The sequence below is a fragment of the Lissotriton helveticus genome, chromosome 8 (assembly GCF_964261635.1).
Source record: "Lissotriton helveticus chromosome 8, aLisHel1.1, whole genome shotgun sequence".
Taxonomy (NCBI): Eukaryota; Metazoa; Chordata; class Amphibia; order Caudata; family Salamandridae; genus Lissotriton; species Lissotriton helveticus.
Genome location: NC_136069.1, coordinates 441,376,745 through 441,400,638, shown reverse-complemented (window position 1 = coordinate 441,400,638; position 23,894 = coordinate 441,376,745). Strand labels below are relative to the sequence as shown.

The 23,894-nt window shown below is 43.2% G+C and overlaps 1 protein-coding gene across 3 annotated transcripts in view; it reads right to left on the bottom strand.

Moving 5' to 3' along the window:
* Positions 1-23,894, bottom strand: part of SLC25A30 (solute carrier family 25 member 30) — a 228,293-nt gene that overhangs the window by 34,214 nt on the left and 170,185 nt on the right. For all 3 annotated transcript variants that reach the window (XM_078657313.1, XM_078657312.1, XM_078657311.1), the window contains exon 9: positions 1,746-1,826. In XM_078657313.1, the coding sequence (XP_078513439.1) occupies positions 1,746-1,826 (81 nt within the window). The remainder of the gene's footprint in view (positions 1-1,745; positions 1,827-23,894) is intronic.

Below are 23,894 nucleotides of genomic sequence, written 5' to 3'. Positions count from 1 at the left end.
TGGCACAACGGTCACGCCTTCTTGACTAGCCATAGCACTTATTATCAGAGAGTGATCTTCGACAACATCACTGATCAGATCTCTTTAACTCTATGTTTGTCTTCTGTGTTTGTATGTCTTTATCTCCAGACTATACAGGTTCCTCTAAAGTAGAGGTAATTCCCACTACTTGTTGGTTTGTCTTTTTGCACCTATTTTTACACTGCAAATTTTTAACTTTCACGTCCTCTGGTAGGGTGGACCGTAGCGCGCCCACACCGCCGAGGTACACTTCCCATGGTCCTGAAGAAAGCCCAGTAATCCCACACATTAGGGCTGAAAAATGTCGACCCCACTTTAAGTGGAAATAACCAATACATTAATTGGCACATTTCCCTACACATATTTTAACCTTGTCAGGCTGACCGTTGAATAACATTTTTTTCTTTATGGTACAGTCCTTTGACAATTTTAAGTTCACGTAATTTTTCACATCACTGTCGCACAAAATTCCGGCTGCGCAGTAATCAGGCGTTGTAACCCACCAGGGAGGCACTCGGCTTCTCCTGGTGGGCCCGATGATGAAGCATGTCTCCACCCAGGGTGGAGAGTGAGGGCTTCTAAGAAAATCCCTATTGATTTCCAATACAAATCCTTTAGGAAGATTTCCTTCTCTGATTTTGTGCGCTTTTCTTCTTTTTTTGACACTCTCTTGTTGTTTGATTGAGACTGCCCGGGGGACTGAGAGTGCTCCTTTCCCTCACTCTCATATTGTTACCACTGGCCGCCACAGTGGAGCAAACCCTTTATCATAGATCCCAGGAGACCATACCAAACTCCCCACAGGCACAGAGGGTAAAATAGCTTTTCTAGTTTGCATGAACTACAGATTCTACACAACATCAAGAGAAAAAAAAGAAAATCGAAAATTAGCGTACCACCTCTCTAAAGAGCAAGAGCTACCCTTGGCCTCCAACAAACCTTTCCTGTTCAGCAAAATGTAGTAGTTCTATGAGAATTATTAGCATACTTTTCTAGGCCCATTTTGGTACATGTGAGTAACCCAACTTGGCATGGTGAGACAGGGAGAACATTTTCCCTTTATCCAGCGTTTGTGTGAACTGCTCCCACTGACATCAACTGAAGCAATAGCCACATTTAGAGGATTCCTTTTCTGCGGACTCATTCAAGAGCTCAGAATATCTTCTACTGATTCTCATCAGCTGAAAACACTCAACTGAAGCTCACACATCCTTATCACTTATTATTTCAGAAACTATGTACATTAACTTCAGCCAATCACATATTGAATAATCTCAGGACTACCTATAAGCATGGGCTAGCGAACCATGCAGAATGAACCTGCAGAGTCTTGGACAAACATAGACTCTTTTCTTCCAGTTTAATCAGTACTCTACAGCAACTTGTTTAACTCCTCCTACATTCTTTTTTTAGACCATCAACCAATTAATTCATCATTCAGGTCTAGCGGATCATACACAGGTGTCCCAAGACCAAGCACAGGCAACTCTATTCACAAAAACAATTTGTTTCTGCAATAACTTAACACTGAACCCATCTGGGTAACTTTCCATTTAACCCAGATTAATTGCTTGGAATGTACACTCTTTCCCGGACAAAATAAAAATAACATCCAATCACACTACAAAGCCCCTGAATGAGGGAAAACATTTACAAATTGTTTGGCAACAAAATGGAAGGCATCAATAAAGAAGATATAAAATTACAAACATATTAAAGGATACAATTACATTCCATGGACCGAGCCTCAGCCAGTTTGGCCAAAATCCTTTATACAAGGCAAAAAAACCTTCATTCTTCCAGGTCTGTGGAGAAAATGAGAATTTTAACATTTGTGATTTTACATTTAGGAAAACAAAGTATGCAAATAATAATTACACTATTACACTTTGAAAAATAGTGCGTAAACAATTAAAAAGAAGATTAGATAAAGGGCTCACAAGTAAACAGAAGATAAAAGTTCAGGATTAGATCCCAGAGAGAGGTTTGCCTAATTATTTTCAGGAATATTTCTGGTGGACATGCAATGCACCTGCAGATTCCTCACCTCATTATTACTCCTTCCAGGCTTCAAACTGGTCTTGAAAAAAAATTCCTAGGCAATGATCTCCACCGCCACCAAGTAGTGACATGCAGGCTCCAGTCACAACTCCACCTCCGGATGTCATGTCAGTGGGAGATATTAAGAGAAAAAAAACTGATAGCTGCTATCAGTTCTAGATGTACAAAATATGTATACGATACTTTATATGCACCCTGGGAGGATTGTTTATGACTTTGATAAGGATTCCCCTGGATTAGAAGAAAATTAGTTACTAACCTGTAACTGCAGTACTGCAGTATTGGTATCGTTCATAGATTTACATGCTTGAATTATTCCCAGTCGTTGAAGTCCCACTGTGCCATAGTAAAGCAGTATGCAATAATATCATAGGCCCTAATGGCAATGCAAATTCATTTTAATAGCCTATCAATGTCCTTTTTATAAAAGGACCAATCTTGAACTATAACCAATCAGGCGATAGCACCCTCTAGTATACTCCAAACAGAGGCAGAGTCCCTCAAATTTTTTAGCACAAGTGGGAATAATAAACCAGATCTATGAGGGGAACTTCTATGGGAAAGAGGGTGGGTAACGTAAATATATGAAAGATATCAATACTGGAGAACTGCAGTTACAGGTAAGTAATGTTCTTCTTCCGTATTGGATCTTTCATAGATTCACTTGCTTAAATCAGAATAGCAAGCAGTTTTGTAGTTCAATCAATCAAAGAACTTTATTCGGTTATTACACAAAGATAACCGTAAAAGTGTATGTAATAAAACAAAATAGACAATTATGAATAAAAACACCAATTAGAATGAATAAGATTGTACATAAAATTCATATTCTGATTGATTTACGCAATTAAAAATATTTTTTAAAAAGGCAGTAACAGAGGCAATCATGAATACATTGTCTAATTTCTGTATCACCAAAAAAGCCGGATAACATCGTCGCAGGTCCATTCTTTTTAGCACTGGGACAATACAGCTTTTTCTTGGGATAGTATGAAACTTGCAGAAAAACATGATATGTATGGATGACTGAGCTGATATATCATCACATGGACACTTGACAAGGGACCTTGACCAGGTATTTACCTCGGGAATACTCAAACATCTATGTAGAAGATTGAGTCTTAGGCGTGTTAGCATAAATCTGACAAAATCCTTGGTGCTTAATGATAAATAAGGCTGTATTTTGTCAGTGCTCAAAATAAGATGTTGTGCCACCCCCGTGGTTTTGATCATTTCATCTGTAATTCTGCGCTCACTCAAATACATCATACATTCCCTCTTAAGGTCTTTTCTTGTTACCCGGCACATAGATACAGGGTCATTAAAATATTCTTTGTGACCTAGTTGCATAAAGAACTTCTCAACATAATTTAGCCACCATATCTTTTTTGTCCCATCAATTCCTAATACATCTTTTAAAATGTGTCGGATGAAGCCAGCCAGCCTCTTCGGTGGTCCACACCCTATGCCACAAAGTGTGGCCTGTATCCTTTTCACATCTTCCAGATGCATCAACACTTGCGTATCCCCAATTGCCTGCCCCATAGGTGGCAATTGCTACACATTTAGCCCTATAAATAGTCAACAGTTCACCTGGTGAACGTTTACCCAATTTCTTACTAAAATTAGTTACTGCCATTAGTTTCTTAAAAAATAAAAGCCTTCTAGCCTTAATTGCACTACACCAACTACCTGACTGGTCAATTAAAATTCCTAAATACGAGAATGTATTTGTATTCTCAATGGGCTTTGAGCTGATTAAAATAGGAGTTTTCTTTTTACTTGCCCCAGGTCCGCACCTCATAGAAAACGTTTTAGAACAGTTAATGGATAAGCCTAAGTTCATCATATATTGTGTAAAGGAAGTTACCACCCTCTGCAGGCCTATTGGTGTACGGGCCATCAAGAGCACGTCGTCTGCATAAATGAGTAGGTGCCGAAGGAAGATCCCTGCACTCCTTGATTAGTATTTTATCCAGTTTATTAATATATAGCGTGAATACAAATAGGGCAAGGACGCAGCCTTGCTGCACACCCTTCTTAATTCCAAAATTTCTAGTACAGTCCCCGCCCTGTCCATAACGAACCCTTGCTCCCGAATAAAGCTGCCTTAAAAATATAACTATAGATTCCTCGACCCCCAAGCTTTCCATAATCGCCCAAAGTTTCTCATGTACAACACAATCGAATGCTGAAGTTAAGTCAACAAACGTTAAAAACAGCCGCTCCCCTTTTGCATTTGTGTATTTATCCAATAAAATGTGAAGGTTCAGGCCCTGCTCTGTGCCCAAACCCTCACGGAAACCATACTGGATATCACTTATAATTGAATGCTCCACCACCCATGTTTGAAGTGTGTCTAACATCACACGCCCCATGATTTTTACAGTAGAATCCAGTAAGGATATAGGGCGGTAACAGGCTGGGTTCGCCCTATCGCCGTTTTTAAAAATAGGGATAATTAAAGATTCATACCAAGACACTCAAAACCCCGAAGAACAGGCGTTAAAAAGTGGAGTTAAAAGAGGTCCCCATATTGCCTCATTATTTTTGTACAAGTCCACAGGGACACCGTCCGGACCAGGTGCCTTTCCTCCCATACTGGATTGAATATCCCTGGTCACTTCACTCAACGTAAAATCCATACTAAAATTATGAACAGTGGGAGAAAACACCTGTTCTGCCTCCGAGTCTTCAGATGTTTGATCATCTACTGTCAGGATAGAGTAGAGTTTAGAATAGTGCTTTACCCACTCCTCCTCTGTAATGGCAATTTCTATAGTTGGTTTAGGTTTATCCATGAAGAACGGTGCATTCACCGCCTTCCAGAATGCAGCAGACCTAGCTATTTGGCCAAAGCCCGATGGAGCTACCTGATAGCTATAGAGGAGATGGGTTTTGGGTCTTCCCCTTCGACCGTCACCTACCCAGCCGGACTTTGGGCAGACTTCCTTTCGTCTCTCCTGTCGTCTCTTCCTGCATCCTCCCTCTATTTATGTCTCTCCTTCTCTCCTCTCTGAATGTATTGAGACTGAACTATTTTGTCTGATGCCCGATGGAGCTACCTGGTTTAGCTATAGGGGAGATGGGCCGTGGACTCCCTCCTTGGTCGTCACCTACCCAGTCGGCCTTTAGACAGACTTAATTTCATCTCTCCTTGTTGTCTCTTCCCCTATCCTCTCTTTCTCACCTTCCCTGTCCCCTCCCCTCTACGCTCCATTTTTGCCCTCCATGTTCGCTAAATGTTTCCCATTGAGACCTAGCTATTTGGCCAAAGCCCGATGGAGCTACCTGTTAGCTATTGAGGAGATGGGCTTTGGGTCTTGCCCTTTGACCATCACCTACCCAGCCAGACTTTGGGCAGACTCTCCTTAGTCTTTCTGCTGTATCTCCCTCCCACCCCTTTACCCTGACCCCCTTTCCCTCTACTCTTCCCTTATCTCTTTTTCTATGTTCTTGTAATTGTTTGTCTAGCAACTTATGTAAATTGGACCTGATGTAATCGTGTAATTTTGTGGAACCTCATGTAAAGCGCTCTGATACCTCCGGGTCTAGCCAGCGCTATATAAAACTCAAAATAAAAAATAAAATAAATAAGAATCATGATTTAATGAGGCCTCACGTAGGGCAGACCATGCTTCCTCCTTTAATGCATTCTTCCTTGCTGCTTGTGCTGTCTTATAGCTCTTTCTGGCTTCCCTGATATGATTGTGATTTTTTACTCTGGCTTTTAGGGCATATTGAAGTTTAGTATGTGCCTTAGTACAGGTGTAATCAAACCACCCCCACTATGTTTATCAAGGATTTTTGTATTTATCCAGAGGGCATCTTTTATATGGGCTAAAATAACCATAACATTTTCTACAACCACTAAATGTGAGGAACTCTCATCAAGGCAAGCAAGGAAGCTCTGTTTGCTTCTCTTGACAACCTTTGTGAGAAAATCGTCAGGGCTGACCTTGGTCCACTTCAGCGCATACCCATTTGGCCTACACAGCACAATATCATTTATAAGCTCCTTACATCTTCTATTGCTATTAAGTTCTTTGCTAGAGACCAGGATATACAGTGGAGTAGTGTGGCTCACTGGTTAGAGGCGGCAGACCCGAGAGCAGAAGTCGGCCCGGGACCAGGGTTCGATTCCCGACGCGGCAGGGTCGTGGACCTTGGTCAGCGGACTCGATAATTCTCGCTTCGGTGCTTACTCTAATCAGAGATCACACTCGGCAACTCTGGGCATTAGCTTGCCTAATCTCCACAACGGCCCCACCAATTCCGGGGATGCCTGGCTCCACCTTGGGGACTCCCAGCAGGGACCATCCCACAGGGAAAGCCAGGACGGGTTCCCCAGAGTTATACAGCGCCGGGACGCCCCGTTGCTGGGGCAGCTGTGCGCTTTACAAGTATACTACATATTAATGCTTTGCGGAAAATGGTCACTTAGGGCATTATCATGGGTTGTAAAATTCTTAACACAGGAGGAGTGTCTGCTAGATATCAGTATATAATCAATTATCGAAAAAACACCTCGACCATTGAAAGTTGGACTAAATGGAACCTCGGGTGAGCATAGGCTATTGGCAAACCCCATGTCATTGGTGAATACAATATTATTCAAAAACTCACCAAATGGCGAATGGGAGAAGTGAGGAAAACTAGTATTTTTTCCATCGTCCATTCCACACAAACATTTATCCCCCTTATGGCATAGGAAACAATTAACCCCCATCCCCCCAAATAACGAAAACATCTTGCAAGTTATTCATATCCCTACTTAAATCTAGAGACAGTTTATCAGATGTTCCAGGAGCAGCATTATTATAAATATTTAGTAAAATCACACAAAAGTTCTGGTCTACATACATACGAATAATATGGTAATAACTGTTACTAACCACCAAATCAATCTTCCTGATCATTAAATGGTTGGAAATATGGGTACAAAGTCCCCCCTCTGCTCTACCATGGGTCGATCTAATTGCTGGAGTACTAAATGTCTTATACCCACATAAATGAATTGCCTCCTCCACCCAGGTTTCTTGTACACAAAATATCTCAAACTTATTCACAAAATCTACCCACAGTTTATTTGTCGCTTTAGTTTTCAATCCAGCCACATTCCAAAACAATCTCACATTTCGAGTTGTTCGCCTCACTACCTGTTACTCTTCCAAGTCCTTCTGCAGTCATAGGGATTGATGCATGTTCATTATTAGACGTAGGTGTGTGCATAGTAATGTCCAACCTATCCCTGGATGCCATAAGCTTGCCCACTGATATCTTTTGGGGGAGTTGTTCCACCATAGGACCATCAGGACTAGATGATAAACAGCCCTTGTAGCTAGGGTCATGTGGGTTAATTATAACAGGATACCTGTGTGCCATGGTACTCAGTCAATCTATTCTATTCAAATGGGTGAGACTATCAAAACGGTTTTGGGTAGGAATATTAAATTGTCTCCTATACAGTGATGTCGGACTTACCCAGTTTGATCTGGAAAAACTCAAATTTATGGGTTGGTAAAAATATCCCAGGGGTGCTACGCTAATATGCGAACCTCCTGAAAAGTCTCTCACTCTATTCAGGATCAGTTAACAAAGTGTGGTGTTTTAAAAGAGCACCACACAGTCCCCTTCTTGAGTTTTAGGTCCCTTTCCTAGCCATCCCACTCTTACCATCTTAAATTCTTGAAATAGTTTTTCAGTTAGACGAGTCCACATACCCAGCCATTGCAGATATTTATTCCTCAGAGCCTCCCATGTTTCTCCATTATCATCTGCCAATGAAGGCACATTGACTAAAACTACTACGTACGGAGTAACAGCAGGTGGTAAGTCTATACGCATTTGACGCTCTGACCCCTGCATCCGAATTAAGTTACTAGGGGTCCGCAAAAGTGGGACTTTTGGGGGCTTAATCGCAGCCGGAGCAGTGCTACTTGAATGGGTAATTACTTTACTAGTCAGAGTTATATCCGTTATGTGGTTACAATGGTTACTAGGAGTATTCTGACTAACTCTAGCAGCACCAATACGATTACTATTTCCATTGGTAGTTTGTTGGTCCTCTTTAGGAGTGGGCATGGCGGGACCTATTCTGCCTGATATAGATAGTTGTAAAATATCTAGGCATTTAGTGAGGGACTCTTCAATGGAGCCTATTCTAGATGTTTGATTACCCAGGCTGTCCCTTATCAAATTGTCCAAGGCATCCAGTTTTAATTGTAATTTTCCTATCTCATTCTGTGTACGCATATTAGCGATTTCTCCCAGTTTTCCGTTTTATTAGGTATTGAAGATCTAGCGCCATTAGTGACCCTTTTACGTATTCTAGGTAAGGGCTTCTCAACAGCCTCATCAACAGTCTCCACCTCATTAAAAACCTGACAATCACTTGGGTTCCTTGCGCGTTTACTTGGTGGTTGGAGCTGTGTCTCAAAATCCTGCTCACTGCATGACAAGTGGTCAGAAATATTGACCACACAGCCAACCACCAAGTTTACTACTCTGTAACATATGTGACCCAGGGCCCAGTTCCACTTGTGTAATTTCATCCGCCCCTGGTTTCAATGCCTCTTCAACCGTGTTAATCTGCCGTTCTATGGCATTTTGAGCACCAGTAAGATAGTTAAGTAACGACTGGCGTGAGAGGTCCCCTTTTTTTATTGACTTCTTGTTCTGGGCAGACAGTGTTTTTCTTTTCCCCATTATAGGGTACCACGTGTAAATTGCAGGACCCACAACATTTTTAAACACAATAAGTTAGAGAAATTTATAGTTAAATTCAGGACAGCAATAGAAACACACAAAAAGAGAAAAATAAAAGTCCTTCCCAGATCAAGTCCGACGAGGATAGATTATGACTATGCAAAAGTCCAACTCCAAGACAGTCTTAGATAGATTCCTCACTCCATCTAGGTAGCAATCCTAATTAAGTTGCGCAATATGCTTTATGGTACAATACCTTAGAGTAGATGCAAGAGCTGTAGTCCAGCCCAGCCTCTGTCGGCTATGACGGGCGCGGATGGGACCGCCCTTGGCCCGCGCACGTCCTGCGCTGAGGGAGCCCGCTGCCGCTTAAGAGCGGTATCCGGTACTCAGGGGGCATACTGGCGTGCTGGTGCGTTGGCGCCTCCAGGCGCGAGGTCTACTGGGGACTGTAGTTTCCCCCTGAAAGTGCTCCGTGCGTTATAGGGCAAAGTAGGGCGGCGGCCTCGGTCAGGGTCTTTAAAGTGCGGCGTGCAGGAAAGTTTTCAATAGGCTCTCCATAGTTAAATAAATCTAAAGATGTAAAGGTACCCTTGAGGATGGTGGGTAACAGTTTAGCACATGTCCAAAACCTAAACATGTATATCTAGTTGTTGGCTTTATTGTTATGTTTGTCTAGTAAAAATTGGATTAATTTCTCCAGCTCGTCATAGCTGTTGCTGTTCTTTACCAATAAAATGGTTCACTGCTACCTGGTGTGGGGTGCTTCTATACCCAGGGGGCAAACTTGGAGCTTTGAGATTTGCGCGACAGCCCAGCCACGATAGAGGCACCACCCTGCTAAAGTGGGGCCACGAGCTTCACATCATACGGAGCCGCCATGTGGGACATCGGGCATGGATCAATGAACAGAACGGCATGCTGAGGCTCATTTGAGGGCTTTAAAACTTTCTTGCCAGCAAGTAATCTAGGCACCCATTCGGGGGTTTATTTATGGACTACATGACCCATAAGGCCACGTTGCTTAATGAAGCAGCCCATCGGAGGGCGTGAACTGTGTACTTAAGGGCGGTGGTTCAGCTGTGCCTGTAAAAACTGTTGAGCCTCTGAGGAAAGTGCTAAAGGCACTGAAACGCGTCAGGCAATTCAACGACAAGAAGCTGGAATTACTAATTGGTGTGCTGTTGCTGTTCTTTACCAATAAAATGGCTCACTGCTACCTGGTGTGGGGTGCTTCTATGCCTAGGGGGCAAACTTGGAGCTTTGAGATTTGCGCGGCAGCCCAGCCGCGATAGAGGCACCACCCTGCTAAAGCGGGGGCCACGAGCTTCACATCATACGGAGCCGCCATGTGGGACATCGGGCATGGATCAATGAACAGAACGGCATGCTGAGGCTCATTGGAGGGCTTTAAAACTTTCTTGCCAGCAAGAAATCTAGGCACCCATTCGGGGGTTTATTTATGGACTACATGACCCATAAGGCCACGTTGCTTAATGAAGCAGCCCATCGGAGGGAGTGAACTGTGTACTTAAGGGCGGTGGTTCAGCTGTGCCTGTAAAAACTGTCGAGCCTCTGAGGAAAGTGCTAAAGGCACTGAAACGCGTCAGGCAATTCGACGACAAGAAGCTGGAATTACTAATTGGTGTGCTGTTGCTGTTCTTTACCAATAAAATGGATCACTGCTACCTGGTGTGGGGTGCTTCTATGCCTAGGGGGCAAACTTGGAGCTTTGAGATTTGCGCGGCAGCCCAACCGCGATAGAGGCACCGCCCTGGTAAAGCGGGGGCCACGAGCTTCACATCATACGGAGCCGCCATGTGGGACATCGGGCATGGATCAATGAACAGAACGGCATGCTGAGGCTCATTGGAGGGCTTTAAAACTTTCTTGCCAGCAATAAATCTAGGCACCCATTCGGGGGTTTATTTATGGACTACATGACCCATAAGGCCACGTTGCTTAATGAAGCAGCCTATCGGAGGGCGTGAACTGTGTACTTAACCCCTTGGACGCTCATGACGAGCCCAGCTCGTCATGGAGTTTCCATTGATTTCAATGGAAATTACATGGAAGCACTGCAAGTAGCTTAGCATCCAAGTGGTTAAGGGCGGTGGTTCAGCTGTGCCTGTAAAAACTGTCGAGCCTCTAAGGAAAGTGCTAAAGGCACTGAAACGCGTCAGGCAATTCGACGACAAGAAGCTGGAATTACTAATTGGTGTACTGTTGCTGTTCTTTACCAATAAAATGGCTCACTGCTACCTGGTGTGGGGCGCTTCTATGCCTAGGGGGCAAACTTGGAGCTTTGACAGTAGGTATATATAGTTAGGATTGTTTTCCATAGGGAAATCGCAACATTCTATTGGGAATAACTTTGGCGCCGGTTGAGGAATCTTCCTGAAATTTTCCTTAACTTTGCCTCGCGGCGCTCCGGTCCTTCCCTGAAAGTTTGGGGGGATTCGTCAAGCGGGGGCCAAGATAAAAGGGGGTCCCAAAACGTGTTTCTCCCATGTTAATTTCCATAGGGCGGTTGGACTCATTTTTAGCCCGAACGGCTGAATGGTTTTCCACCAAACTTGGCAAAATTGTAGGGACTGGTAGCCCGATGTGCCTTTGCTATGTCTCAAGATATGTGCTCCAGTGGTTTTTACGAAAATTAACTTTGAAAAAATATATATTGGGCTACATTGGGCTATATATATGTTAGAGCCCAAATGTAGCCCAAAGATGGCCACCAGAGACAAAAAAAAACAAATGTAGCCCAAATATCAGCCAGCTGTAGCCCAACTATAGCCCAATGACAGAATGTCCCAGAGTGTTCTAAAGAACAACTAGAGCGCTAACAGTCTTACTTATGACAAAAGTATGGCACACCTGAAGTCATCTTGATTGGAATAAAGTGTTAACACTTAAAACATTTAATTTGCAAAGGAACAAAATGAGGGGGTTCATTTTGCCATAGAAATTATGATTAGTGCTGAAGAAAGAAAAATTAGGGCACATTGTGAGTGACTTCTCAAATCCTCTTATATTTCATTAAAAAAATTCTGATATGCAGTCTCCCAAGATGGCCACCAGAGACAAAAGAGCCTGTGCTTAAAAACTCTGTTAGCAAAGCAGGCATTTGAGATTTAAAAAACGTTTTAATATATAAAAACGTTATCCGCTAATAGAATTAGCATTTAAAAAACCTTGCGAATTCAATGAAAAAACCATAGGTTTCAGGCCTTAAATAGTTAGGAATTAGCATTTAAAAAACCTTGAGAATTCACTGAAAAAACCATAGGTTTCAGGCCTTATATAGTTAGGAATTAGCATTTAAAAAACCTTTGAAATTCACTGAAAAACCATAGGTTCCAGGCCTTATATAGTTAGGAATTAGCATTTAAAAAAACCTTGCAAATTCACTGAAAAAAACATAGGTTTCAGGCCTTATATAGTTAGGAATTAGCATTTAAAAAACCTTGCAAATTCACTGAAAAAAGCATAGGTTTCAGGCCTTATATAGTTAGGAATTAGCATTTAAAAAACCTTTGAAATTCATTGAAAAAACCATAGGTTTCAGGAGTTATATAGTTAGGAATTAGCTTTTAAAAAACCTTTGAAATTCACTCAAAAAACTATAAGTTTTAGTGGTGTTATAGTTAGCTGGACATTTTACTCATACAAAACCATTGAAATTGCTCCTATATAGTTAGTTGTACTAACTATATTTCGCGCATCCGCAATCCACTGCTGATGATGTCACATATTAGATCATTCATGACATGGTCAGTGACATCACTGATGACATCTCAAATAACATCACTGATGACATCATCCAGTGAATGTGGTTTGCTTCGTTATTTAAATATGCATTATATATATAGCAATTTGCATTGAAGAATAAGTGGATATATATAAATAAATATTTGGATGGAGGATTTAGTAGCAGTGTAATTGACTGTTTACTTGACCAATTTATAATGTCTCACTAAATATAGTGGATAGTGACTAAACTGTGTGAATATCTGTATCACTTTGTCAGTTGTTGTGTAAACTGATTCTACTGTACGTTTCCCATAGAAAGTCAAAGGTAACCCGCGGCTGTGTTTAGACACTGCACGCGTCTCCCGTGGGCCTCCTACTTCCTAACCTTTGGTTGTTTAGAGTAGCCCCAGCGATTGCACAGGCCCCAGGCCTGCTTTCTAATTCTCTCGTGGTTCTTATACCACTATTTTAGTGTATGGTTTGTGAGGCCCCTAGGGCATAACGTATACTGTGCAACTTATCGTATATTAACTCAGTGACTTGTATTGTATTGTATTTTTACCTCTGACCTCATAAAGAGTGCAGAGGGGTTGTGTTTAGAATAAATACATATATATTTGATATATACCTTGTGGGGTGTCCTTTCATTTGGTACTCAATGGATTATAATTGGTAAAACAACTTGCTTAATACGCTCTCTGAAGTCTTAGCCTGATGACTGCTGGTCCATGCTACCACTAGGATAGCTTTCTATAAGGTTGACTTTACAACCACGATTCATAAGGGTCGATTAGACTGGTGCACGGTGCCCACTAGAACTAGTGGACATCAAATGCCAGACTAACTTCTCAAAGGCGGTAGGAGCCGGTACTTATCATGGACCACAACAAAATGTGGGCCAATCATGTCATTACATTGCTACACTTCATTGATGACTTGTTTGTCATCTGGAAGAGGTCCGAGCAGTAGGCTACTGAGTTTATCAGACTAATAAATTAGAATGAGCTGAATTTACATTTTGGTGGCACTATCAGTAGGGTGGAATTTCTGGATTTACAGGCGTTTGTAAGGCAGGGCAAGTTGCAAACACAATTATTTTAAAAATCCAATGCAGGAAATTCCACACTGAATTTTGGCAGTTTTCATCCTCCCCATTTAAAGGCTAGTATCCCCTATGGAGAGCTACTTAGGCTGAAAAGGAATAGTAGCCTAACTAAAGACTGGAACGTGGGAAAAGGTGAGATGTTAGACCATTTAAAAGAAAGAGGTTATTCTGACAACATTTTGATAACAGCTCTTGACAAAGAGCAGGCCAAAAAAAGGGAAAACATTTTGTCCAAAAAGAAAATATAGAGCAAAGTAAACAACCTATTAGGATGATAACTACTTCCTGTTCATTGAAGTGAGTTATCAGCAACGACACTGACATCTAGTGAGAGGAGATGCCATGTTGGCGAATGCACCACAAATAACATTCAGAAGAGCATTCTCGGTGAAAGATGCTCTTGTAAAGAGACGTCCCGAGACAGCTATCCCAAGAACCTGGTTACAACAGCAAAATGGCTTCTAGAAATGCCATAGGTGAATAGCATGCCTACATGGAACAAACAGCAGGGAATACATAACAGCTTTTAGCTCCACACCTATCCAAATCAGAGGAAATCACAATTGCAGAGCAGAATTCGCAGTATACATACTAACGTGCAGATGCGACCAGGCAGTACAATTCTGCAAGTTCACTGTCTAATCCTCCAACATCTTGGAGAAGTAAAAAAAACAGAGACTGGTCATATCCAGCGGCCAGACATGCGCATGATGGTGATGCAGCCATTTTAACATATTTTGTGAGTGACGCTATCCCCAAATCATTAAGAGAAGGGGACCGACAATGGCAGCTCAGACAGATGGAATAAAAATATATAATCAATCTGAATACTAAATTCCCAAATGGTTTGAATGCAGAAGAGTTATATGCGTTCCTTTAATGCAAATTGAAATCGATAGAACTACCCTATCCAAGTACTCAAATTATTATACAACCATATTTTACCTACACTAATATAATAAAGAGAGAGCCCAAACCTTTGAGGCGGGTAATCTCAGGAACCACAGCACCAATCACAACACCCAAAGGAAAGGGCAGTTGCAGCAGAAGGACATAGGCTATGCAGACGCCCACCATATACATTTAAAAGGTAATAGAACCGTGCCAGCAAAGTAGTCCCTTGTGGGCCTGTCTGCGTTGTGGGCTTGTGCTGGGGGCGTGACAAACGCTGGGGGCGTGTGGTACGGTCCGCCCTTCATGCCATGTCTCATATTGTGTGCTAATCCCACCCTGCTCCCTTTAAATACTCCTGCACCCCATAATCATAACCCACCCTTACTCCTTAAAATACCCTAACACCCATAAACACTAACCCATCTTAACCCTATAAATATACCCTGTACCCCAAAACCCAAACCTATCCCTAAACCCTAAAAATACCCTGGTACCCCAAAACCCAAACCTAGTCCTGAACCCTATAAATACCCCTGTACCTCAAAACCCAAACCTACCCCTGAACCCTAAAAATACCCCTGTACCCCAAAACCACCCCTGAACCCTAAAATACCCCTGAACACAAACCTAGCCCTGAACCCTTAAAATACCCCTGTACCCCAAAACCCAAACCTACCCCTGAACCCTAAAAATACCCCTGTACCCCAAAACCCAAACTTAGCCCTGAACCCTAAAATACCCCTTTACCCCAAAACTCAAACCTAGCCCTGAACTCCAAAAATACCCCTGTACCCCAAAACCCAAACCTACCCCTGAACCCTAAAAATACCACTGAACCCCAAAACCCAAACCTACCCCTGAACCCTAACAATACCCCTATACCCCAAAACCCAAACCTAGCCCTGAACCCTAAAAATAACCCTGTACCCCAAAAGCCATACCTATCCCTAAACCCTAAAACTACCCCTGTACCCCATAACCCAAAACTATATCTGAACCCTTAAAATACCCAAACACCCCAAAACATATACCTCAGTACCCCAAAACATATACGCCTATACCCATACTTACCTTATCCAAACATTCATTTAAAAAAACATGCTTTTACCATTCATGCATTTACAACGAATTTCGTTGTGAATGTATGCGTGGTAAAAGCATATAAAATGTAATGCCATGCGTTATAATGGCATTGCGGAGTCATGGTACTTTCGTAATGAAAGTATGCGGAGTGATGGTATGAGGAAAGAAAGTTGCGGAATAATGGGTGTTTACCCTTCCCCGGTAAGTACATTGGTGGCACGGCGGCCCACATCTCCAGCAACATACTCATATTTTTTCACCACCCATTTGAAAAATGCACAGGTCACTCTCATTGATGGCCAGCACCGACATACACTTTTAGACACACCTCCCGCCACAAGTTCTAGAATTGCGAACTTTAGAGCTGGGGAGCTACGTCCAAATCTCGGCATCAGCTCAACATCCTGTGATTCCAGGCAAATCGCTTTGTCTCCCCGTGCCTACCACAAATGAATGTGTTCTTCTGTAAGGTAAATTGTGCTCATGCCATGTTGTCGAGTTCGCACTATATAATATTGCAAGGAAAAATAATGTAGGGAAACTCGAGTTCACACACTACTGAACGCGCACTCTTAAGTGCATCAGCAGTGCACTGTGAATCGGAGCGTTTCACAGGCCCGTCACAGATAAGAAATGCTATCAAAACGAAATCCTACAAAACAATATACTACTGGCCGGCAGCAATTCATACCCGGACAACGTCGGGACAGGCTGCTAGTTATCTAATAAAGGGCTAGTGCACATTTGAAAAGGGAGCGAGTAGCATCCGAGCAGATGTCAATGTTTAGAGCACACCAATCCTGTATAATAATATTAAATATTGAGTAGTAATGCATTTAGGCAGAGAGAGATTCTCTCAGATTGCAATTTGAATTGTAATTTAGATAATCAAAATGAACGGTGAATTTTAAAAATATTTGTATATATTGAAAACAACAATTGAATGTACATTTACTAGCAGTTTGCATTTCAACTATTTTCTGAGAGGTGCTGATTTTCATTCAGTGTAATTTGATATAAGGGTTTGTGTTTCAACTAACAAAATGAGTTCATTCAGTTAATTTATACACTTGTGATCAATCTCAGAAGAGGGTGTATTTAAAGATCAAGGAAAAGTGTATTTGTACATTATATTTTAACATTTCATGATTTTCAAATGAAGATAACTTAACCACATGATGTAAGAAATAATGACAATGTTTTAAACATGATGATTTGTTTAATGTTTAAGTTAGTTTAAAGTGCCTCAGTCTTCCTTTTTGGAACTGCCCCGTGTTTTAATTTAACGGGCACTAAAATACTGCGCGTTATGTGAGCAAGGCCACAGGGGTGACCTGACGCATTATAGCAGACATGGTGAAATAAACTTTTAAAATTATAGATTCCAGAGTCTGTGTCTGGTCCATCGGATTAAAGGAGTACGGGAGGTGTATAAAATATACCTATATTTATTTAATATGTGCTCTGGGGTCTCCGCACGTTGCCTGAAATGTATTCAATGCTTATGACTATTGATCAGGATCCCCTGGAATAGAACCAAGAGAGCCACAACAGTGACAAATCCAGCACAAACAGGTTTGTATACATCGGGATCTTATTAATCACAAATCTAGCCCATCCAGATCGTTCTCGTGGGAGGGCGTTGAGGAATCTATGAACATTATACATCTTCCTGCAGATTTGTCAGTGCCTCGTGCGAGGTGGCATTTAGTTGTGCCAGTTTGCCAAGGAAATCATTCAACACAGTTCAGGCAAAGTACTCATCTCTGTGTACTAGAGACATGAGACAGTACAACTACTTTGCAAAAGCATGCAAGGACGTAGCTGCCCGGCGACTTCGGCAACCAGGAAGCCTCTGGAAACAGCCATGGAAACAGCTGATCCCCTCTAGAGAATATTTATTCAGCAGTTCATACCATATCTTGATATCGGGGTTGATCCAATTCAAAGTGGTGCATTTGGTCACTGCCTTGCCCTTTTTAGTGCACGCAAAGCCCACAAAGAGCTGGTCAGAAAACTCTGTTCTGTGCATTTAATGTAGCACTGTGAAGGAAATGTTAATGTCTTGGGCACTTAGCGCTCAAGCCTTCATAACATTTTTCCACAAAATGGAATCGGACTAAATTTGCTTCCTTTTATCGCCACATGTTGATTATTAAAAAAAAATACCCAGGAATTGTGCATTTCTCTGGAAGCAACAGAGAATTAGCCAATAATATAGCAAATTGTGTTGGCTTTTTTGGGGGGCGGGGGGAGGATGCCGGAAAGGTAAACTTGCAATGCAAGAAATCATTTGATTTCTTCAAGCAGCGTAGAAAAAATAATGACCACAGTTTTCTCATTTTTCCTAGTGGTAATCCATGCTATCTATTTTTTGTGGTTTGTACCTGCTTACAGCTTGTCGTGAAAACAATTGTGAAACCCATGGGGGATCCCAAAAAGCTATACCTTTCTGAAAACTAAAAAATCATTTCAGACCAAACCATGGACCATGCAAGGACCACTTTGCTTTTGCATGTTCTCTGGCTTGAACTGTACCGGTCGTGGACCCTAGGGCCCAGCTACACAAATATGGTACCATTTTAACGGCAGAAGTGTGGCAACACTGAGCGGTAGGAATTTTGTGATTACCCACAGATTCCTGAAGTTTTGGGTAGGACAATAGGGTTATTTTGCCAGGTCGACATGGCAGTGTAAACTGTACACACAAGCTCTGCAATTGCCGGCCTGAGACATGGTTGGAGGTTTATTTAAGTGAATGGCACAAGAAATGCGTTACTTACCTGTAACTGCAGTTATCCAGTATTGGTGTTTCCTAGATTCACATGCCTGAATCTTTCCCCGTCGTCGGAATGGGAGTCCCCGGTATTTAAATAAAGTAATGTCCCAAGACATATAGATAAATAGGCCTAAAGGCCTCACATTAGTAACCTATCCCTGTCCTTGTGTGGAAAGGACCAAACTCTAGAAGAGAGCCAATCAGCTGTCACCTCCCTCTAGAACCCTCCTGGAAGGAGCCTCTGTCCCTCAGATTTTCGTACGCACAAAGCTAAGTAGGCGTATTACTGAGAGAAGTAGGTGAGCCCTTCCAGGGGAGGCGGGAGGGTTGCATGTGAATCTATGAAAGACACCAATACTGGATAACTGCAGTTACAGGAAAGTAACGCATTTCTTATCCAGTATTAGGGGTATTTTTCATAGATTCGCATGCCTGAATCAGAGTAGCAAGCAATGAACAAAGCACATTTCGGATTGTATAGGATATACAAGTCATTAGATAACCACATATCAAACGACTAATAGAAACATGCATTCGCAAGCAAGAAATACCACCAAATTATACAATAGAGAAATGTGCATACATGAGAAGGATGGAGGGATGAAAAGGAGGCTCACCTCTACTGAAACAGAAGACGAAGTACTGCTTGTCCCACCCAGTATCCTTCGTGAGTTCTGTATCCAGGCAGTAATGTCTAGTGAAGGTATGTGGCTACTTCCAAGTTGCCGCCCTACAAATGTTCATAATCGGCACTCCTGCAAAAAGCGCAATGGATGTAGATATTGCCCTGGTAGAGTGGGCTCTCACTTTAGATTGTAGGGGTTGCCCTGCTTGTTCATGACAAAACGAAATAGCTGCAGAAATCCAGCGGGAAATACTTTGTTTGGTGAGTGGAAGACCCCTCCTGGGTGTACTGTAAGCCACAAATAGCTGATGAGACTTCCTGAAGGTTTTTGTCTTTTCAATATAAAATTTTAGGCAGCGCTTAAGATCCAGAGAGTGTAACGACCTTTCTGCTGCCGTAGTAGGATTCGGGAAGAAAGAGCGTAAGACCACAGGTTCGTTGTGATGGAAGTCCGACGGGACTTTTGGAATAAATGTAGGATTCGTCCGTAAAATTACTCTATCCTGCTTGAATTGCAGGAAAGGTTCCTGTATTGAGAAAGCTTGGAGCTCGCTCACTCGTCTTGCAGAAGTGAGTGCAAGTAGGAGGGCTGTCTTCCAAGAAAGGTATTTCAGGTCAGCCCTTTGAACTGGCTCAAAGGGATGTTTCATGAGCTGGTTAAGGACTGTGTTGAGATGCCAGGTAGGTGGCAAAATCCTCACAGGAGGAAAAGTTCTGTAGTGTCCTTTTAAAAACTGCTTGCTCAATCTGTGAGACCAAAGAGAAGGGCCAGTATGAGATCTTCTGTAACAAGATATCGCTGCCAAGTGGACCCTGATAGAAGCATGAGCAAGGCCTGAGTTCGCCAGATAGAGAAGATAAGGCAATATTTGTTCCGGAGAGGAAGAGAAAGGATGTATACCTTGAGCCTTACACCAGAGGCAAAATCTCTTCCATTTTAAAGAGTATGTTTTGTTGGTGCTATCCGCCCGTGCTCGAGCTAGGATGGCTCTACAGTCTGGCGTAACATTCAAATTTTGAAGTTCTCTGAACTCAGGAGCCAAGCCGCTAATTTGAGTGAGGCTAGATTCGGATGTTGCACTTGTTGGTTGCTCATCGTGAGAAGAGACGGGAACTGTTTCAAGCGGATCTGCGGTTCCAGAGATAGACCGTGGAGTTCCGTGAACCAATGTTGGCGTGGCCAAGTTGGGGCTAAAAGAATGAGTGTACAAGGCTCCGCTTTCAACCTTCTGAGGACCCTGGGAATCATAGGAAATGGTGGAAAGGCGTATGCAAGGACGTTGCACCATGCGATCGAAAATGCATTCCCTAGAGACCCTTTCTGGGGATGCCAACTTGCAAAGTGTGGGCATTTGGTGTTGGATCCTGTGGCGAACAGGTTGATCTGAGGAGTGCCCCATCGCGAGAAGATTTGGTTGAGGATTCCTCGATCCATTTCCCATTCGTGAGACGTTGTCCTCTGTCTGCTTAATAAGTCGGCGGTAACATTGTCCATGCCTGGGACGTACTTCGCCCGAAGAGATATATTGTGTCCAATTAACCAGTTCCAGATTTTCTGCGACTTGTGAGAGTGTCAGAGAAAGCGAGTCTCTCCCTGTTTGTTGAGGTAGTGCATCGTCATAGTGTTGTCCGTACGAACAAGCACAAGTGAATTTTTTATTCTTGGAAGAAAGGCTTGAAGGGCGAGGAAGACCGCCCGCAGTTCCAGGAGATTGATATGGAGCCCTTTTTCTAAGGGAGACCACTTTCCGCTTATCTGTAGTTCTTGAAGAAAAGACTCCCAACCTTCCAAGGAGGCGTCTGTTGTGATGGTATGCGGTGCAGCCGGAAGCAGGAATGGTAAGCCCTGAGAAAGATTCCGAACTGACATCCACCATTGCAGGGTCTTGACCATTTGAGAAGTTACTTTTATGAGATCGTCGAACGACCCTGTGCATTGGATCCATTGTTTTGAGAGTGCCTCCTGGAGAGGGCGCATCCGTAGACGGCAGTGAAGTATCAAGAGGATACATGATGACATCATTCCTAGTAAGGATTTGAAAAGGCGGACCGTTAAGGTCCTCTTTGAAGCCACGAGAGTAGCCAGTTGTAAAAGCTTTGTCTTTCTCTCTTGAGATGGGAAGGCTTTCCTCAGTCGTGTGTCGAGGGTTGCACCTAGGAAGTTGATGCGCTGAGAAGGTAGAAGGACTGATTTTTTCCGATTGAGCGCAAGTCCTAAATGATTGAAAAGCTGCAGACAGGCGTTTGAAGATCTGGACGTGATTTCCAAGGATGGAGCCTTTATCAGCCAGTCATCCAAATATGGAAAGACTTGATGATGGTGCTGCCTGAGATATGCAGCTACTGGGGAGAGACACTTTGTAAAGATGCGAGGAGCAGACTTGAGCCCGAAGGGCAGGACGCGAAATTGAAAGTGTCTGCCTGCCACCGCAAACCTTAAATATTTTTTGTGATTTCTGTGAATCGGGATATGGAAGTAAGCGTCATGAAGGTCCAGGGACGTCATGTAATCTTCCCTTTACAAGAGTTGTAAGACCTCCTGGATCGTTACCATGCGAAACAACTGCGTCTCCAGGAATTTGTTGAGGGCACCGAGGTCCAAAATCGGTCTCCATTTTTCCTCTTTTTTCCGAAATAAAAAGAAGCGAGAATAAAATTCCTTCTCCCATTGAGACAAAGGGACTTTCTCTATCGCCCCTTTCTGGATCATAAGAGCTCTCGGAGAAGCTGCCGTAAATTTTTGTTAACCGCATGCGTGCGGGCGGAATTCCGCCCGTACGCTGGGATTTGCGGTATCGCATGTTACATGACGAGCTGGGCTCGTCATCAGCGTAGCAGGAGGCTACCTCATGACGAGCCCAGCTCGTCATGAGCGTCGAAGGGGTTAAGCATTGGGCGAGGAGGAGTTTGGGGAGGAATATATATAAATTCTAAAGAATGACCAAATTGGACTAATTGTAGAACCCAACGGTCCTTGGTAATCTTCTTTCAATTTTTTAAGTAATGTGAAATCCTTCCTCCAATTTTTGATGATGGAAATTAATCTGGGGCTGGCTGAAGAGAAAGGTCATTGTCTACGTCCGTTGTTTTTTCTCTGGCCTTTACCACGAAAGGACGACTTGCCATAAGAAGATTGTTGGCTATGTTGCTGGCGCTGCTGGTACTGGGATCTATTCTGGCCTGAAGAATATGAAGACCGGTATTGGTAGTTCCCTCTATAAGAGGACTGTCCTATACCCCTGGAACCACGAAATGACTGGTTTTTGTACTGGAGAGTGCCCAATGCTCCAGCAGTGTCCGTGTCCTTTTTTATATTCTGCAGTGCCTAATCAATCTGTGAGCCAAAGAGAGATTGGCCATTATAGGGCATATCCAATATTTTTGTTTGTATCTCAGGACGAAAGGAAGTTGCCCTTAGCCAACCTTGTTGTCGCAAGACTGCCGCTCCAGCCAGCTGGCGAAATCCTGTGGTAGCGATATCCATCACACAGTCTATTATTTCTGATGCCGAGGTCTCATCCTCTAGCAAAAACTTTTTTCCCCTCTTATTTTGATTCCTCAGGCAGCTCAGATAGATATGGGGCGATAGCTGCCCATAGTTGCTATTGTAGCGCCCCAAAAGCGCTCAAGCATTGGCTGCCTTCACTGTCAGTGCAGATATTGAAGAGAAACATTTCCCAATGTTGTCTAACCTCCTGCCTTCCTTATCCGGGGGTGCCAATAACGGGGCAGAAGGATTCCTTGAGTTCTTCTGGGCCGCCTGTGTAACAACCAAATCTGGTTTGGGATGTCCTACCAAACAGGCCGGTGCAGTATCAGGTGCCCTATACTTTTTATCCAAACGAGGTACTACCGGAGGTACCGAGGAAGGGTTCTGCATGACTTTAACACCCTGATCCCACAGGTAATCAATAATGGGAATTGATCTTACTGTTTTCTTAAGAGGCTCCTTAAAGTCATATAAAAAGCAGTCTTGCTCTTGAGAGACCATTGGTATCTTCAAACATTGAGCATCCCTCTCAACTACCTTATGGAACCCTCCAATGTCGGCTGGTGGTGAATCTGCAGGCGCAGGCACTGGAGACGCGGGAGAGGGAGTAACATAGTCATCCCAGTCATCGTGGATAGACTGAGTATCTTGCAGTTCTCCCTCTTCCTGCTGTTCTGCCTCTTCCTCATCAGTAGTAGGAGGATGTGGTAGATTAAACCGTTCCGCTGTATGCTCAAAGGTGGAGGCCGAAGTCTTGGTGAAGGAGAAACTGTGGGAGGTGGAGGAGCAGGAGACTCTGGAAACCCCCGTTTATAGTCCTGTATAAGTCCTGTATAAAGTACAGTAAGTCAGTAACTAAAGAGGCTGGAAGGCAAACCATAGGAGGAGGTGGCGGATGATATTCCTCCTCCTGATCCTCCTCTTCATTCAAACTCTGACATTTAACATGAAGCTCCGAAGGGCTTGTCGCCGCCTGAAACAGGTCTCCTTCATCTGAATCCTCCTCCTGAAGAAGACATGCTGGAGGTAGTGGTTGGACTCTGCTTGGTGATGTTAAAGCCGGTGTCAGAGATTTCTTTGTGATTTTCAGGCGCACACATGTGGTTTGTGGTCCAGAAACTATCACCGTCGACGAGACCGTAGACGGAGTGGTCGTCGACGGTGGAGTGTCAACGGGTGTCTTAGCCAGAGGAGTCATCGTCGACGAGGTCATCGTCGACGAGGTCATCGTCGACGGTAGAGACATCACTGAAGACGTCGACGGTGCCGACGTCGACGATGGTGACTTCATCGTTGAGGTCGTCGACGATGCTGTCGACGGGTTCTTCGACGTCGACGGTGCTTTCTTGATGGTTATCGTCGACGACACAGTCTTACC